Below are 19432 nucleotides of genomic sequence, written 5' to 3' on the forward strand. Positions count from 1 at the left end.
TAGCATTGATAACACCTCCTCCTTAATAACCTCAATCTGAAGCCCTTATCACAGTCTTCTCCTCGACAATATTCTCCTTTTCCTGAGGGAAAACAGATGAGAAACATTCGTTTAGCACCTCTCTGATCTCCACAGAGTCCAAACACAACTTCTCACTTCTGTTTTTGACTGGCCTTATTCCTACCCTAGTCATTCTTTTATTCCTCACATACCTATAGAAAGTATTAGAGTTCTTCTTTATTCTGAGCTGAAAATGTGTTGCTGGAAAAGCGCAGCAGGTCAGGCAGTATTCAAGGAACAGGAGAATCGACGTTTCGGGCATAAGCCCTTCTTCAGGAATGAGGAAAGTGTGTCCAGCAGACTAAGACTGCTTATGCCCCCTCCTTGCTCTTCTGAACTCTCTCTTTAAATCCTTCCTAACTGATCTGTAACTCTCCATCATCTCATCTGAACCATTTCATCTCAACGTCACACAGGCCTCCCTCTTCCACTTAACGAGAGATACAATTGCTGTAGTAAACCACGGTTCCCATACCTTATCACTTCCTCTCTGCCTGACAGGAGCATACCTATCAAGGACACGCAATATCTGTTCCTTAAACCAGCTCCACATTTCGACTGTCCCCATCCCCAATATTTTGCTATGCCATTCTATGTCTCTTACGTCTTGCCTAATTGCTTTATAATTGCCCTTCCCCCATCTATAACTCTTGCCCTGTGGCATGTACTTATCCCTTTCCATCGCTAAACTAAACATAACTGAATTATGGTCACTCTCCCCAAAGTGCTCTCCTCCCACTAAATCAAACACTTGGCCTGGTTCATTACCAAGTACCAGATCCAATGTGGCCTCCCCTCTTGTCAGCCCTTCGACATACTGTGTCAGGAAACCCTTCTGCACATATTGGACAACAACTGATCCATCTGACATACTAGAGTTATCGCATTTCCAGTCAATGTTGAGGAAGTTAAAGACCCCATAATGACCACCTTGTTCCTTTCACTCATACCCAGAATCGCTTTGCCAAATCTCTCCTCCACATCCCTGGAACTTTGCAGAGGCCTATTAAAAAAACTCCCAGCAGTGTGACCTCTCTTCTCCTGTTTCTAACCTTAGCACATACCACCTCAATAGACAAGTACTCATCAAAAGTTCTTTCAGCCACCGTATAATATCTTTGACTAACAAGGCCACACCTCCCCATCTTTTACCATCTTTCCTGATCTTAATGAAAGATATAAACCCTGGAACATGCAACATCCATTCCTGACTCTGCTCTATCCATGGCTCCGAAAAGGCCACAACATCGAAGTCCCAGGTACCTATCCATGCTGCAAGCTCACCTACCATATTCCAGATACTGGCATTGAAGTAGACACATTTCAAACCAGCTTGCTGTCTGTCAGCACACTCCTGTGACCGTGAAATCCTCTCCATGTCCTCCCTACTCACATCCTCCTGTGCACTGGAATGACACCACAGGTTCCCATCTCTCAGCTGAGCTAGTTTAAACCCACCTGAATAGCACTAGGAAATTTCCCACCCAGGATATTAGTACCTCTCTAGTTCAAGTGAAGACCATCCTGTTTGTGGAGGTAATGATGAACTTTAAATGGTCATTTTTGTAAAACCCTATCTATTTCACTATTGTCCTTTTTAGAAGGCAATCTCCCCTTCCTACTGCGTCTGCCCTATGTTTGACTCCAGTTCCACAGCAACACAGTTGACTCTTAAATGCCTTTTGAAATGGTCTCACAAGCCATTTCAGTTCAAGGACAATGAGTAGATGGGCAATAATCACCCACATCCCACTGAAAAGAATTAAGGAAAATATTGAAATGATACAAGAAGCAGTATATAAAATAAGGTGGAAAATATAGTACATTTCCAGATGTTTTTGTCTCAATCTTGGAGAAGGATTAAGGCAATGAAGACAGTATAAAAGAAAATTATTATGACATCAGGAATAATAGATTTTAGTTATGAGATCAAAGAATCAGAGATTTTCTCGTTTTAATCAAAGAAATTAAAGGATGTCTAAAAATTATAAGTGACTTCATCCAAACAAATAAGGCACAACTATTGTTCATTAGTCAGAATGTCAGGGTAGAATTTGAATTAAAATATGAATGTGCGTAAAAAGCTAATTTCCAAAACATTAAGACACAAGAAGGTAAATCATGAGCAACATGTAAATAATCTCTATTGACATATAATCAACAGATCTCATGGAGTTACTCAAACTGAGTCAAGTTTAAAAAGTTGCAGGGTGTGTTAGGGACATGTGCTCAATGGTCAGAGGTTATAAACTGAAATAATTTTGAAAAGAAGGTTCTGTGAGAGAATGATAGAATCAGTGGTTCATGTTTGCTTCAAGCTCAAACTAAAATAAATTGCAGTTTCACCTACTCTAATTTGATAATAACCATAACTAGACAGCTGAGGAAAATGGTAGCGGTGAAGTCACTGGATTAATAATTCAGAAGGAGACAAACGGCATTCCCAGAGCGGTAATGCACTGGATTCAGAGTGCAAATCACACCACAGCAGTTGGTGGAATTTAAATTCAAAAATTAAAGTCTGAAATTGAGAGTTAGCCTGAGTAATTGTGCACAAGGGACCACCACTGGTGTTGTAAAATCCATTTGGTCCAGTTAAGGGAACGAAATTTGCCTTTCTTACTGGTCTGGCTATGCTGCAGAACTGGAGTCACATAATGTGGTTGACTTTTAACTTACTTCTGAAATGAGTGAGTAAAACAGTCAGTTTAAGGTCAATAAATTCTGGTTTTACCAACAATGCCCACATCCTTTTAAAGATGAGAGGACAGAGATTTAAGAAAGATGAGGGGCATTTTTTTTTATATACACAGAGTGATTCGCATGTAGAATGGAATTCCTGAGGAAGTGGTGGACATGGGCAGCAGTACAACATTTAAAAGACATTTGGATAAGTACATGAAGAGGAAAGGTGTGGAGGGATTTGGGCCAGGAGCAGGCAGGTGGGACTAGTTTAGTTTGGGTTCATTTTCAGCATGGACTTGTTGCACTGAAGGGTTTGTTTCCATGCTTTATGACTATGACTTACAAATGAATGAAATGAAATCAAATGACTGCAAGTTTTATAGGGAAGTAGGACCCAGAACTGTGATTGACAAGGACTTTCACTTTGTCTTTTTTACAAAGGAGGTTTAGTTTATTTTTTATTTGCATATTTCCTCTTTTCTCAGAAAGATCTGCAGTTTTGTTTGCCAATTTAGGCACAAGTTTATGATATGGTTTTTACATTAAAAAAAAATGTTATTTAGAACCTCTTTTCAAACTTGGACAATGACACAATCCTTCCAGAAAGTGTTACCATTAAGAACACAAACGACCATTGTTCATATCAAAAAAGGATTATTTAGAGTGCATAGAAATAAAAGTCTGATTTTGCTTAACCTTTCTTCAACTGATCCATTTTTACTTTATTTGTAGTATATATATGCAAGTGTGAGCTGCCATTAACATACATATACAAATGCTTGTTCTCAGAATTTTAAGAGTTCGTGTTTGATGTTGTTGAAATATCACACACAAGTTGACTTCAAAGAATAGTTTCTCTGTGTGTTCTATTTTATTACTTTTTCATTGGAGGACACAGTTTTAAAAACCAAAATATTTAGGTCCAATCAGTCTTGCTCATATTTTCAGAAACTTTGCACACAGATGGATTTTCAAATCTGTGCTGTATGCATTGAAAACTGCAGCTTCCTCAAATAAGAATGTGGGAAATATTTAATTGCCACTCCTCCTGCTTTTTTGGACTAACCATGTGACTTTGATCTCAGCCAAATAAAAAGTCCTATTCTTCATCATACAGTTTTGCTAGCTATGGTAACTTTCTTACATCAGAGTTGAAATGTTGCAGGGACAAGATTCCTTCCAGAAACCCAAGCACAAACTCCAGGCTGAGACTCCAGTACAGTACTGAGGGAACTGTGCACTCTCCAGAGTGAGAGTGAGATGTTAAACAGCAGCCTCATCACAACCTCTCAGGTAGATGTGAAGGATTCAGTGCTAATGTTACAAAGAACAGTGAATTCTCCCCAATATCCTGTCCAACATTTATCCCACAATCAACGCCACTGTCACATGCTTGCAATTCATTTATTGAAAATGACAACAATTTGAAAAGTAAAGCACTTTGGAATGTCTTGAGGTTGCGAAATGAGGCCTTGTAAAATGATTGGAGAAAGTGAGGACTGCAGATGCTGAAGATCAGAGTTGAGAGTGTGGTGCTGGAAAAGAACAGCAGGTTAGACAACAGCCGAGGAGCAGGAGAGTCAACGTTTCGGGCATTGTTGCCTGATGATGGGTTTATGCCCAAAACATTCCTGCTCATCGGATGCTGCCTGACCTGCTGTGCTTTTCCAGCACCAAACTCTCGACTTGTGAAATGATGGTTGTTCTAATGTCTGCCTTGCATGTTTTTGATAAAAAATGAACGCAAAATGTGACCTGCAAGATTTGTGATTACAATGGTTCACAAAGTCAAAGACAACACCATTTCAATAGAATTAAGTATCTACAAGATAATTACAATGTTATTGGAGATACAAACTGCTAATTAAACACCTGCTTCTGCCCAGAAGCATCAGGACACATAACATACTGTAAACAACATGTTAAATTGTTGTACATGTACAATTTCTGTAATTGATAATAATTGGGAAATGGTTAGTACCAGTTACCCAATTTAAATGATTGCCTGACAATTTAATGATTAAAACATCAGTTCAAGTGTGTAGGGACTGTCTTTAAAATAAGGCAAGAAGAGTACAGAATTCAAAAGTGGAAACCAAAATTACCTCTAAACGCTTATTCCAATTGTTTTTCCCAGCTCAATAATCTTACATCACCATAAAAGCACATGTGCTCTTCAACCTTGGCTAGTAATATTTTTCAAGTTTTGCATACAATGGAAACAATGAAAGTGTCAAACTTAATTTTTTTTCTCCTTTCCTGACACGTATTCACCATATTTTCAGAGAATCCGAATTCCTAAAGGAGACCATTTTGTCACTTTTCTTTATGGCAGCTATTTGAATGTGCCAGCTGAATAGATCCAACGCTCTGCTCTTCTCCATGTGGCTTCAAATTTTTTTCTTCCTTTTGCACTTAACCACTTCTCCTTTGAAAGATATAATTTAATCTCTTTGACAATCTTTCAGATCACAACAAGCTACTACATTCAAATATTCTCTAATTTCCTCACTGGTTCACTGATAAATCTTAAATCTGAGTCCTCGGGTTATCTATCCTCTGCCATTCAAAAACATTCTTTCTATTCTATCAAAATTTTAAATACCTTTAAAATCCTTGTTGATAACAACTTCAATGTTACATGAAAATTCAAGCAGTGAAACAACGTTCGGATATATTCAACACAGCCCTCACAGTTGTGGCACCTTATGCATCACAAGCAATACAGTCCTAACGCAGGAGCCATGGAATCTCCAAGGAGAGGAAAGGAGGTAACTTTTGTTTTAACATAAAAATGTCAATTTGGGAAAAACAAAATGAAAAATTCTCTTCTGATCCCTTTAGGCGATTATACGAAAATGGGAGGGGCTGTTTTAATTTTCAGAAGAGCTCACACAAGGTCCCCTCAAATTCATTCCAATTCTTATTTGAAGGAATGTGATGAGTCAGTCACCAGAGTGAAACAGCAACCTGTTCCACCAGTTTACTGAACTAGAAACCACCCAACATTTAACCTAATTTCTGCCCTTAAAGAAAAAACACCACTCTGGTCCTCCCTAGCCCATAATTAATCTACAAGATACATAACCTAACCCTTTATTACTTTATGAAATATGATCAAATCTTTCCTAAATTTTACAGATAACATCTTTGGGACTAGTTAGCCAACATGTGTAATTAAGGTGTTTTTAAACAAGGAATTGATCTTGTGGCTCTTGGTTGCTCCTTTTTCAAAGTGCATTGAACTCCATTATTGGTTATCAAAACTGGGCATAGTATTCCGTATATAATGAAAGTTCACAATGGAAAAATTCTATTTAATTGCTAGTGAATTGACTTTTGCATAGATTTTAAGATGCTTGTTCCCTTCAGATATAATTTAACAATAGTGGTTATAGACCTTCAAAGGCTCATGCTCTAAAATATCCACTTCTTGTTTTTTTTTTAGAAATGACACTAGATTTCCTTCCTTCCTTCGTAGGAGGCACATATGTTTATCACTTGACCTCTCCGCATTATAATACAAGTATCATTCCAAACACTGGTTCAATTGCCCATTATGTTAAAATCTACTGATATTAGTTGAGGGTCCTCTATAGTTTTAACTCTTAATGGGATCTTAGGATCATCTCAAACATCTAAAGCAATGAAAATAATAAATCAAATACGTTCTTAACACTAATCTCACTGTAATTAGTCTACAAGCAGATTCAAATCCACCGAAGTCTAGAGGCATATCGATTTGAGTCAAAAGTAATTTTTTTTTATGTGCCACAGATCAACCTACATTTCAATTTCTAAGATTTAATGACTGTGTAAAAGGTAAAAGCATCAAAAATATGTGGATTATATGAATAAAGTATAAGCAAGTATCTTTGAAGCCACGCTGTACAAATAAATAAAACAAATCAAGGAAAGAAGGGGACATTGAATGGCCCCAGAAGCCACTGATAAAATACTAAAGAACAGGGCATTCTGGAGATATGGAAAGGGAGGAACTGGATTATAGAGTCATAGAGTCATAGAGATGTACAGCATGGAAACAGACCCTTCGGTCCAACTCGTCCATGCCAACCAGATATCCCAACCCAATCTAGTTCCACCTGCCAGCACCTGGCCCATATCCCTCCAAACCCTTCCTATTCATATACCCATCCAAATTCCTCTTAAATGTTGCAATTGTACCAGCCCCCACCACATCCTCTGGCAGCTCATTCCATACTCTGTACAATGACTTACCAGAAACCACACCTAAAAATTCAGACACTCAAGCTAGTTTCACTTCAAATTAAAATAATTTAGTCATTTGTGATTTTGATTCTTGCTGTTGAAATTTCCAACGGATAAAATCTAGCGTTGAGAAGCTTAAGGGTGTTATTACAGAAAAATATGAAAGGCTTCGTTAGCTTGCCATAGCTTAAACTAAATTCTAATTACAAGATTAAAATTTTCTTTTAATATCAGAACATATAAAACACGTGTTGCTTCTTGATATTCAATTAGAGACTATTCAGTATGTACGATATTGCATTCACAAGCAATAATCAGTTGACACTCTTTTGCTATGCTGCTTTACACCGGTGGGCGAAAAGCTGTATTTGTTCACTTTACTTATTTATTTGCAAATTAAGCTTGAAGCACAAGTGACTGGGCACTGGGCCAAATAAAAGGTCAAAACTCATTTTCAGCAACTTGCTGTGATGCTATATCCAAACTACAGCAAAGAGAACTGAGTATTTGAGTCACAGTACAGCATGGTACTAGGAGGATGACCAGAGATCCTGACCACAAGAATGAACCCAGTGCATTGATGTAAGTTGGCCATTTTCTCTATAAGGAGACAGAACTGAAAGGCAATAGAGATGGTTTATAAACAAAAGCATTCCATTCAAATTTGTGTCTTGATGCAAATACCATGAGAATAAAGATTTAATCTTCAATACATTAGTATAGTTACTAAATAGAATAGATGACATCATTATACAGAAATGCAAGAGTTTTTTTTTGGGACAATATTTCTGCTGTGCCATTATGTTTATAGTGTTAGTGCACTAAATGCGGCCAACATTTATTGTAGCAATGAATAAAGTAGGCTTAAAAATATATGCCTAAAGTTGAAGGACTGAGGGGATTGTGCAGACCAGGGCTGAACTAGGTTGATTGAACCATAGCAAAGAGTTCCTCTAACCTAAAACATGCAGGTTCAGCCTGCACTTTGGTATGATTTTTCCTTCAGCAGAATATTTTTACTGATGTGGCAATGCTTATGTTATCTTCTGTAACATATAAAGTGACCACAGGTACAATGATATTGAAGAATTCAGCAGCATTTTTTACAACTAAGTATTATAAACATTACATTCCTCTGGCACAGTATGTTGGGGTTAGTATGAGACTAAGAGGAACATGCTTCCAATAGAGTGTCATGCTTCAAGGCAAGATGGAGTAGGAAATCTTTATACCATCAGTTCACATGCTACACTAATGATACACTAACGATATTAATGATCATACCTGCTAAAGTTAGACTGACATACTGCTCATGACACACAACAGACTTGACTGCTTATTTATTTTTATAATTTCTAAAGCCTAAAATTCTCCACTTATTTTATACAACTGTCAAGTTATTTAATTTTAATTAAGTTTCATTTTTCCTGTCTTGGATATACTGACAGAAATTAGGCTACGGACAATTGGCTCCAGGTCTTGCACGTAAAGCTTTTTTAAAATCAAATTTATTATTGTCTTCTCTCTTGAAGGCACTTTATAGAGTCATTCAGCACAGAAACAGATCCTTTGGTCCAACTCATCCATGCCGATCAAATATCCCAATTTGACCTTGTCCCACTTGTCAGCATTTGCTTCATATCCCTCTAAACCCTTCCTATTCATATACCCATCCAGATGCTTTTTAAATGTTGTAATTGTACCAACCTCCACCACTTTCTCTGGCAGCTCTTTCAATATATGCACCACTCTCTGCATGAAAAAGTATCTCACAGGTCCATTTTAAATCTTTCCCTTCTCACCTTAAACCTTTTCCCTCTGACTTTGGACTTCCCCACCCTAGGGAAAAAAAGGCCATGGTTATTTATCCTATCCATGCATGACATAATTTGATAAACCTCTAAGGTCACCCCTCAGCCTCTGACACTCCAGGGGAAAAAAAGCCCCAGTCTATTCATCCTCTCACTCTATCTCAAACCCTCTAGTCCCAACAACATCCTTGTACATCTTTTCTGCATCCTCTCAGGTTTAACAATAGCCTTCCTATAAAAGCTTGATCAGAATTGTATGCAATATTCCAAAAGCGGCCTTAGCATAGCCACAACATGACATCTCAACTTTACTAAGTTATAGCTCTACATGTGGCTAGCACCCACTACTTCCTCAACCATTCTTGATACACAAGCCTCCACGGTGAATGCTTAGCTCAGCACCATCAGATGCTACTGTACAATCCCCAACTGCTGCTGAAACCCTCATGATGCCTTTGTTAGTTACCTCTAGGTCTGTTTATTGTCGTCTTCTGATCAACCTCCCATCTTCCACCTTCCATGTACTTGAAGTCATCCAAAATGTTGTTGGCCATCTCCTAACTCACCGAAAATCCTATTCACCAATCTTCATGAACTCACTGATGTTGGCCCCCAGTCAGACAACACTTCAGGTTTATCTCCATTGTTTTGCCCCTCCCAACTCTGCAACTATGAAAATATTGAAGATCTCTCCATTCTTCTAATTCTGGCCTATTGCTCCTGCACCTTCGCCAACCTTTCCTTCAGCTATCTAGGTGCTAAGTCTGGAATATCCTTATTAAACTTCTCTGCCTCACTACCTTGCTCTTGATCAATCTTTTGGCTATCTACCCAAATGTTTTACATAACTTGGTACCAAAATTAGTTAAATCATGCTCCACTACTGGTATGTAAAAGGCAGCATATAAACAGAAGTCTTTGTTCTTGTTGTCGCCAACTCAGATGAGTGAGCACAGACTGGAAAAAATCACCCTGATCTGCAACAGTCAGTCCTAAAGGACTCAGTACCACATTGACTAACCCCATACCAACTGCATCAGAACTGGCTCCACTATTACAAACATGCTAATCTTGAAGGGGGAGGGGGGGGGGGGGGGGGGGGAGAAGTGGGCAGGTGCTGTAATTAGAGAACAACATATCAGTACTCAGGCGTTGGAGCTGTCAGTTACCTTTGGTTGAAATGTTGAGGATGTCTTTGTAATGTGGCCTGTACTTTATAATTAAAATAGTTAATCCTGTACCTTAGCATTCTTCCTGGTGAAAGAGTTTAACATTACAAAGAGCTTTCAACCATATTTCAGACAAAAATATCATCTGTTCAACAAGTATAATGGAGTTGTCACAGACCATTTTGGCATCCATATAACAAACATGCAGGGACCTGTTTTCACGTTACGCACGCATGCAAAGGGTAATCTAAATTGTTTCATAGCAGAGTATTATTTTTACTAAAATCATCTATTTTTCACAAGGGTTGCAGAACAGCGATAAAATAACAGGTGAAACCTTTTCCAACCTATTTTTAGCTCAGTTTCTCCTGCAAGTAGCTGATTTAAAATAAAGTTTGAATTTGTAAGGTAATGCATGTTGTCAAAAGAAGAACAGCACAGTTCAGGGGAGTATGCAAACACCAGGGGCTGCATTTGCTTTGATCTTTGAACTTGGCAGGAGACATTGAGAAAGTGGGTTGCAAAGTTGCAAATCTTGGGTTTCATAAATGAGGCATTGAGTATAAAAGCAAGGAAGTTACATCAAACCTTTGTAAAACATCTGGTTAGGTTTCAACTAGAATATTGCTTCTATTTCTGCTATCATGTTTCAGGAAAGATGTGACAGCCCTTGAGAGAATGTAAAGCTTGGAGGAAATTCCTCAGGAGTGGAGGATTTTAGCTAAGACGTTGCATTGGAGAATTTAGCTTTGTTCTCCTGGAGAAAAGCAAATTGAAGGGATAGAGGCGTAGAATTTGGACAGGTTTGAACAAGGTAGACAGGAAAAACTTTTCCCGTAAACTGAAACACAAAGACTTGGGCAGAAATTTTACATTCGACCAAAAGTGCAAGGGGAATGCCAAGAAACAGCATGTTTTATTCAGTTGGATACAACGGCCTGGACTAACTGCCCATTAAGATTTATCTCAGCAGAAATAATAAAATTCAAACAGGAAATTGGATGGGTAATTGAAGAAAATAAACTTAGATTAGATTAGATTACTTACAGTGTGGAAACAGGCCCTCCGGCCCAACAAGTCCGCACCGCCCCGCCGAAGCGTAACCCATACCCCTACATTTACATCTACCCCTTACCTAACACTACGGGCAATTTAGCATGGCCAATTCACCTGACCTGCACATCTTTGGAGTGTGGGAGGAAACCGGAGCACCCGGAGAAAACCCACGCAGACACGGGGAGAACGTGCAAACTCCACACAGTCAGTCGCCTGAGGCGGGAATTGAACCCGGGTCTCCGGCGCTGCGAGGCAGCAGTGCTAACCACTGTGCCACCGTGCCGCTCTGCAAGGCTACAGAGCAGAGAAATAGGACTGAGCATATTGATCTGCAGGGAGCCATCATAGACTTAAAGCTACATCACCTCCATCCGTTTCATATTTGACTCATACAGGTTACCGTGCAGAAGGCTGGTGTATATGTGCGGACTCTTAAAGATGTTATAATCAGGGAAGGAAGGTGATCAGCTCCTCTCTTTTTAACATTATTGGCAACAAATATTCTTATTTCCCCTTTTTAAACACATAACTTTCACATTAAACACATAAATTTCACATTTCAATTCTTTAAAAAAACTTAACTAGACGAAGAATGAAGGGAGGCTTTCCTAAAGTCTCCTTAAGTAAAAGGAAGGAGAATGTTAATATTGACTATCCTTCCAAAAAGAATAGAAATGTGTGTGTGTGTGTGTCTCTCTCTCTCACTCACACACACACACACACACACACACACACAGTATCTTCCAGTTCTTGCTGGTCTCTGCTCTCTTGCTCAGGAACAGGTATTAATGAAAGTCTATCTGCAAATTCCTGAGTCTATTCATTGAGATGAAAAGAAGACTGTACAGTATTCAGATTGGAAAAACAAAATGTGACTTCCAGAAAAGCTGCAAATCAACAAGGAGATGCAAGTCTGAGTGCTGATCTTTATTTACTGATGGATTTCACTCAACCTGGTCAGATGATCACAACAGCTGTTTGAGGTCATTATTTGTCCTTCTTAAAACAACTTTTAGTCCACAAAGATCCTCGGTTTAAAAGTACAGAAGTACAATACTGATGGTCCAATTTAAGTGCAATTGCAGCAAGAGCAGTCAAATAATCCTACTATCTTGCTTTTTGTCCATTATCCAGTACATTCCACATCCTATTTTCCTAATTTACACTTAAACTACTCATAGAATGAACTTCCAATATCTTTTCAGGTACACCTGGATTCTAACATCATCATGAGAAAATAAAATCTTATCTTGCCTTTGGACTTTTTGCAAAGATCTATAACCATGACGTTTTATTCTTTTCTGTCTCATGCATTCTATCAAACACTCCTTAACCTTTTTTGTGCAAAGAAGAAGAGTCTTAACTTTTCCATTGATTCCTCAGGACTGAGGATCCTCATATTTAGTCACATTCTGACAAACCTCCTCAGTAGTCTTTCTAAGGTCATTCTATCATTCCTGGCACATAACACATAGAACTGACAATAACATTCCAACAGAGGGAAACTCAAATGATTTATGAAGTTCTAGTATAATGTATTTGCTTTCATATCCTATGCCACTAATTATAAGCTAAGTAATGCAAGGGACCTTTTAACTGTTTAAGCAATTTGCCATATTTAAGGATTTGTGTATGTGGGCAACAAGGCCATTTGCTCATTCAAATTTTTCAAGATCATGCCATTACTTGAATTTATATAGTTAAAAATCACAGCCACCTGATGAAGGAGCAGCACTCTGAAAGCTTGTACTTCCAAATAAACATGTTGGACTATAACCTGGTATGGTGTGATTTTTAACTTTGTCCACCCCAAACAAACACCAGCACCTCCACATCATTGAATGTATACATCGATCACAAGCCTAACATACCTTGAAGAATTACAAAGCCAATGTATGTATTTCTTAAGTACTACCAATGTTGTAATATGGTAAACACAACACACAAGCTTCCATAGACAGCACTAAAATAAATGACCAGATAATCTGTTTCTTTGGTGGTGTTGGTTGAGGGATAAACATTCAATTGGATATGTGGGAGAAGGGCTTTTGCCCAAAACATCGATTTTGCTGCTCGTTGAATGCTGCCTGAACTGCTGTGCTCTTCCAGCACCACTAATCCAGTATGTGGGAGAATGCCTGGCTCTCTCTCAGGTAGTGTCAAAGGATCTTTTACATCCAACTGAGAGGGCAGATGCACTCTCTGTTTAGCATCTTATTCAAAAAGATAACATCTCGGTGCAAAACTCCCTTGATACTGTACTCAAGTGTCAATCTTAATTAAAAAGGTCAGGTCCCTGAACGCAGACATTGTCAATGCGAAGCAAAAATGCCATCACTAAACCAAAGCTCTCATCTTCCAAGAGCAAATCTAGTTCAATCCTTGATCAATGTTGAGCAAATTGATCTCAGTGGTAGGATGGCTGGTTGGGGAAAAGAAAACCATGCAGCATTCATGCTACTGATTAATGTCCAGAAATGCACTTATGTGTATTTTAAGTGTGAAGAGCATTGGGCATCATTGATGTCCTTATCCTAGTCGCTGACACAGACAAGAACTACTCAACAAAATCAGATAAATTACTAATGAATACAAAAGAAATTCATTTTAAAAACCCACTCACCCAGAGAGCAGTTAGAATACTATCACAAGGAACATTCGAGGTGAATGGCATAGATGCCTTTAATAGAAGATGCATAACAAATTAAAAAAGAATAGAAGTTTAGACTGAGATGAAGAGCAGAGGGAGATGGCACTTGTGAAGCATAAAAACTAACATAGGCAAGTTGGACCAAATGGACTAATCATCTGCTAAACTTTTTGTGTAATTCGAAATAATAACTATACTTTAAGAAAACTGGTGCTAATTAAACTGTCACCCAGCAGAGGCAATCCCTTCAAGAAAAGAAAAAAAATCATGGCTAAGTGAGCAAGATGGTAAACAAATCTGGTTTGAATACCTGAACTACATCAGAAGCACCAATGTGCAATCATTCAAAGGGCCGTGCTGCACTGAAACTGTGCTTTACCATACTGGTGAATCATAGATAAATATTTTATATCAATATTGTAAAATGTAATAAAAATAATTGCATGTTATAAATATCAGCTGGTTTGAATATGTATGCGTCTTAATAAGAGACATCACAATCTGAGTTCCAGCTGACTTCAGAAAATCAGATGAAACTTGCTTGTAACTCATGGCAGTATCCAAATCTCTTAATTGCATTCCAGAGGGGCTTTTTAATAGTGACTGGAAATATCTCCAGGATTGTTAAATATGAACGGGTTGTGATCTTTATTCTGGAGACTTGCCATTCTTACATGCTGCGGCCATTTACACTGGGAAATAGAATTCACCATAACATTGATTGAAATTGTATCCAATATTACATGCTACAATATAGTTTTAGTTAAAATCAAATGATCAAGTGCAGTATCTTTCAATCATTGCTTTCTGTCATTAAACACACAAAAGATACCATAAACAGGTAACTGTATCCAAATAGTCTATGATTACATCAACCAGTTTTCCAATGAAAAAGTCACATGTTAAGGAAGTTGCAAGATGACATAATTATTAACTTGATATTAATTGTTACATGACATTTAGAAAAGACAGAAGGTCGTAGGAAAAGCAGAAGAGTGGCTGTGTGAATTACTGATGGTATTAGCACAATTGAGATGAACAATCTAAGTTCGGAAAACCAGGATGTGGTAGCTATTTGGATTGGGCTCAAAAATAATAAAAGGCAAGAAGCTGTTTGGGAGCACAGCTTACAAGCCCCAAACAGTAAACAAATATAAAGAAAGAAATAATGGGAGCTTGTCAGGAAGGTTTAGCATTCTCTCATGGTTTATAATGTGAGTTCATGATTTGTTGCTGTCTCATACATGCTTGGCAGCCCATATTTAAAACCTTGAAAATTTATAGCAGAAATGTCATACTGTGGGAGTATATTCAAAATATCCAAAATATAAATGCCATACCCCAAAGTCCTTAAACCTGTTCATATGTAGCCCAATATATATTTGCTAACACAATAGTATGTGTACTAGAGTCTCATTATTTGCAAGCGAGGCTGTGCAAGAAAACGTCACAATATTGTTGACTTTTGCAAATGGTGGAAATAGCAAACTGTTCATCCTCAGGTGCAGTTTGCACTTTGATTCCAGAAACTGGATTATTTTTCCCCTTATACTTTTCTGTTCTTAAACCATAGCCAAGTGAAAATTAGATTCACAGTCAAGTAAATACAGGGGGATAAGCAAATTCATGAAGGGCAGACACATGAATCAGAACCTTAATGTACACCATAGACAACCTAATATTGTCTGCCTTGGCATCATGGTCACAATCTCACCACCACTAAAAGGTTATAGATGCAAGTCTGCTGCCATCAACCTGAGCACATAATCAAGGCTGACAGTTTAGTGCAGCATTAAGGTGATTTTACACACAACCTTTCAGATGGAACATAAAATGAGACTCCATGTGCACATAAAACGTCCCATCACACTACTTGCAGAGCAGGAAGTTTTCTCATTGTACAGGCCAATATTCAAAACATTACTGAAGTAATAACCTGGTACAATGACTCAGTGGTTAGCTCTGTTGCCTCATTGCCAGGGACCCAGGTTTGATTTCAGCCTTGGGTGACTGTGTGGAGTTTACACATTCTCCCTGTCTTTCTGGGTTTCCTCTGGGTGCTCTGGTTTCCTCCCACAGTCCAGAGATGTGCAGGTAAGCTGGATTATCCATGGGAAAACAGGGGTTACTAATATACGGTAGGTGCTGGGATTTGGTTGGGATACTGTTCAGAGAATTTGTGCAGACTCAATCGGCTGAATGGCTTCTTTCCACGTTGTACGGATTCTATGATTCTAGATTATATGGGATTTAGCTTCATGATGCATTTCCTATAGTCCAACAGTAAATAGATTTCAATAGCACTTGGATGCTAAGTGCTTTTTTGGAATGCTTCAATATTGTGAAAGTAACAATATAAATCTAAGCCTTTAACTTACCTACCCTTATTTTATTTTTAAAACCTGATGCCTCCACCTTCAAAAGCCTTTCATCATCCAATCGCCTGTTGGTAATTCCCAGAACTGTTTGACAAGCAAAAAGAACTGTGTTCTAGCTAAAATCTGAACCAACATTGTCATGATAGACGAGACGCCAATCATTAGGATTAACATGACAGTCTAAACGAACACCCCTCCCCACTCCTAACAGCACTGAATACTTAAACAGCTTATTTTGCTTGTACATACAAGAAATGATGAAGTCAAAAGCCTGACCATTTTATCAAGTGCTTCTAACATACGGAACTTTTACACTGTTTACACCAAGATGCTATGCAACATACTTATTACAGTGCACTCTCTCACAGTTTAGAGTTCAAAGCAATCAGGATAATATTACCAACCATACCTCAATTTAATATTTATTCATAGTACCATCATTTTTTTTAACATCTTCAAATCAGGGTTAGAAAAATAAACTCAAGCAAACAATGTACCAAATTGTAATACCAACAGATCAGAGTAAATTAAAGGTACCCTGAATTACATGCATTACAAAGAGTAAAACATTCCCTTCATTAAAAGCAAACAGTCGTTCAACCAAAATAGGTTATTCATCTCCTGTTTCGCAATTCAATGACAATCGTGGCTGATCTTTATCACAACTCTGCCTTGATTCCATATTGTTGTCTTAAAATAATGCTATCTAACATTTCAAAATAACTGCTTATTTTAATAACTTCAGGATTTAACTTTTTGTTAATCATGCACATAATCTGGTATTGTGTCGGAGGGTCATCCTCAATTATCAATAACTTTAAAAAGCTCACTCTTTATTCTCAGAGTCACACCATTTAATAATTACCTGCGGCACAGCACTTGTATGTGGGCTGGACACCAATGTTTATTACACAAGTTCCTTTAAACTAAAATTAGCTGTGACTGAGCCCTAGTAAAGGTAGTTGTTAGGAATGAGATTCAGGCGTAAGGTTGATACACAACACATGTCTGTTTAGAGGACAATTGTGATCAATTTCACTTAGAGCTGAGACGCAACACAACAGGCTGTGCTGGCAAGCCAAAATTGAACAAGACTCACTCCAAAGCGAGTGAAATTTGAAATCCGAGAGTGTTCCACCCCAAGTAAGGACGGCATGTTCTAGTTACAAACTTTGTGTGTAAAGTATTATCGGTGGCCATTTGTCAAAACACTGACAGGAGAGATTTTTGAAAGTGATGAGAGTTGTCCCAATGAGGAGGAAAAAGGGGTGGGAAAAAAATCAATCCTAAAATACTTCTGCTGATTAATTTTGAATGGTTAATAAGCAAGACACATGGGTTTTTAAAAAAAATTAATCTGGCCTGGTCAGGGGTCCCAGAGTAATTATTGATGGCCACATTTGTCAAAACTTGAAAAAAAATTAAAACACTGACGTGTGATTTGTTGGGAGTGACAAGAGAATTACGGTGGGAAAAATCAATCCTAAAATAGTCTTCTGGTGAACAGACAATAAACAGGACTCACGTTATGGACGTTTTCGTTTAATTTATTGTGGTCTGTGGCCCCAGAGTAATTACTTGGTGGCCACATTTGTTAAAACTAAAACAAAATCAAAACACTGACCGGCGATTTGTTGAAAATGATTGGAGAGAAGGTGGGAAAGGTCAGTGCTAAAGTGTTCTGCGGAACTATTAGTAAACAGAAGTCACCTTGTGGGTGTTTTTGTTCAACTTGGGCTGGTTTGTGACCCCACAGTTATTACCTGATGGCCACATTTGTCAGAAAACAATAAGAAATCTTAAAAAAACGCTGGCCAGAGATCTGTTGGAAGTGGCAAGGGTTGAAGTGTGGAAACGTCAAAAGTCTTCAGTTAGTAAATAGGACTCACCTTGTGGGTGTTTTAGTTTAACTTGGCCACATTTGTCAAAAAAAATCAAAACCCTGACCAGAGATGTGTTGAAAGCAATGAAAGTTGAAGTCGGGGGGGTTGAAGTCAATCCTAGAAAAGTCATCAGTTAATAAAGAGGACTCACCTTGTGGGTGTTTTTGTTTAACTTGGCCTGGTCTGAGGCCCCAGTGCCACAGAGGGACACCCCTCCCTGTTGCTGGGCACTGCGACTGCGGGGGGCTTCTCGCTTGTACCGGGAGGCGCCCCTCAGGGTCGCCAGCTGCTGGAAGACCTCGACTCGGTGGGCAGGTAACTCGGGGAAGTCTCTCCTGTGGTCGCAAGACACCGGGCAGCCAAAGAGCAGCGCGACGGCGACGGCGACGAGGAGGCGGCAAGCGGCGAGACCCGCGGCCATTCCTTCTTTACAGACAACGATTTTGTTTTTGTTTTTAAAAAACAACACCCTCACCGATACAGAAAGGGGGTGGGTGGGCGGAGGGAGGGGAATGAGGAAGGGAGAGAGAAATAAAACAAACCTCAAAACAACATGAGAAACAAGGAAGTAAAAAGCGGTAATCGGGGGCGGGCTGGGTGATGCTGTTAAAAGTTGGATGCCCGCCAGCACCGTGTGTCCGGTTGCTAAGCGGCTTGGGCTGTTACTATGAGATGATGCGATAAAGGCTCCCTGTAGTGCACCTGTCACCTGTACAGCAGCCAAGTGATGACAAAACAAAAATAAAACAATATCCAACATTCACTCCTCAAAGTCCCAGCCCCAATTTCGGAGTTGACTTTATTTCTTCTCCTCCTCCTCCTCCTCCTCCTCCCTTGACCATGTGAACACGCCCCACTGACCTGGGCTCTCCACAGCAATGTCACTATGTAATGCTATTGCTCTGTTACATCATGGCACCCCCCCCCCCCACCATCCCAATCCCAATCCCAATCCCAATGAAGGGCTTTTGCTCCAAACATCGACTCTCCTGCTCCTCAACGCTGCCTGACCTGTTGTGCTTTTCCAGCAGCACACTCTTAGCTTTGATCTCCAGCATCTGCTGTCCTCATTTTCACCTTAACACGCCCCACTGACCTGGGCTCTCCACAGCAATGCAACTGTTTAATGTTACTGCCCTGTTATGTCCCGGTCCCTCCTGCTGCTGCTACACTCGCCGACCACCTCAACACACCCCACTGACCTGTGCTCTCTACAGCAATGCAACTAATGTTATTGCTCTGTTAATATCCCGGTTCCCCCCCCTTGACCACCTCAACACACCCCACTGACCTGTGCTCTCTACAGCAATGCAACTATTTAATGCCCTGTTGTATCCCGCCCAAAAGAAATAGAGAACTTCCAACTTCAGATCTAACTCTACCTCCTCCTTTGCACTGACAGAGGGTGTCTTGCCCAATGAATGTTCCCCACCCCAAAACGCAGATTTCAAGAATCCATAATATTTTCCCTTGTTCACTTACAAATGGTGTTTTGCCCAATGTCTGTCAC

General features: G+C 39.1%; 1 protein-coding gene across 2 annotated transcripts in view; it reads right to left on the reverse strand.

Moving 5' to 3' along the window:
• Positions 1 to 18556, reverse strand: part of LOC140458253 (sortilin-like) — a 118594-nt gene extending 100038 nt beyond the window's left edge. Inside the window, exon 1 of one of the 2 annotated variants that reach the window (XM_072552623.1) lies at positions 18074 to 18556. In XM_072552623.1, coding sequence (XP_072408724.1) covers positions 18074 to 18343 — 270 coding nt within the window. In that variant the 5' untranslated portion in view covers positions 18344 to 18556. The remainder of the gene's footprint in view (positions 1 to 18073) is intronic. The other variant, XM_072552622.1, reaches the window with a different exon arrangement.
• Between the last annotated feature and the right edge of the window lie 876 nt (positions 18557 to 19432).

This window comes from Chiloscyllium punctatum, chromosome 32, assembly GCF_047496795.1.
Source record: "Chiloscyllium punctatum isolate Juve2018m chromosome 32, sChiPun1.3, whole genome shotgun sequence".
In the NCBI taxonomy this organism is placed as follows: domain Eukaryota; kingdom Metazoa; phylum Chordata; class Chondrichthyes; order Orectolobiformes; family Hemiscylliidae; genus Chiloscyllium; species Chiloscyllium punctatum.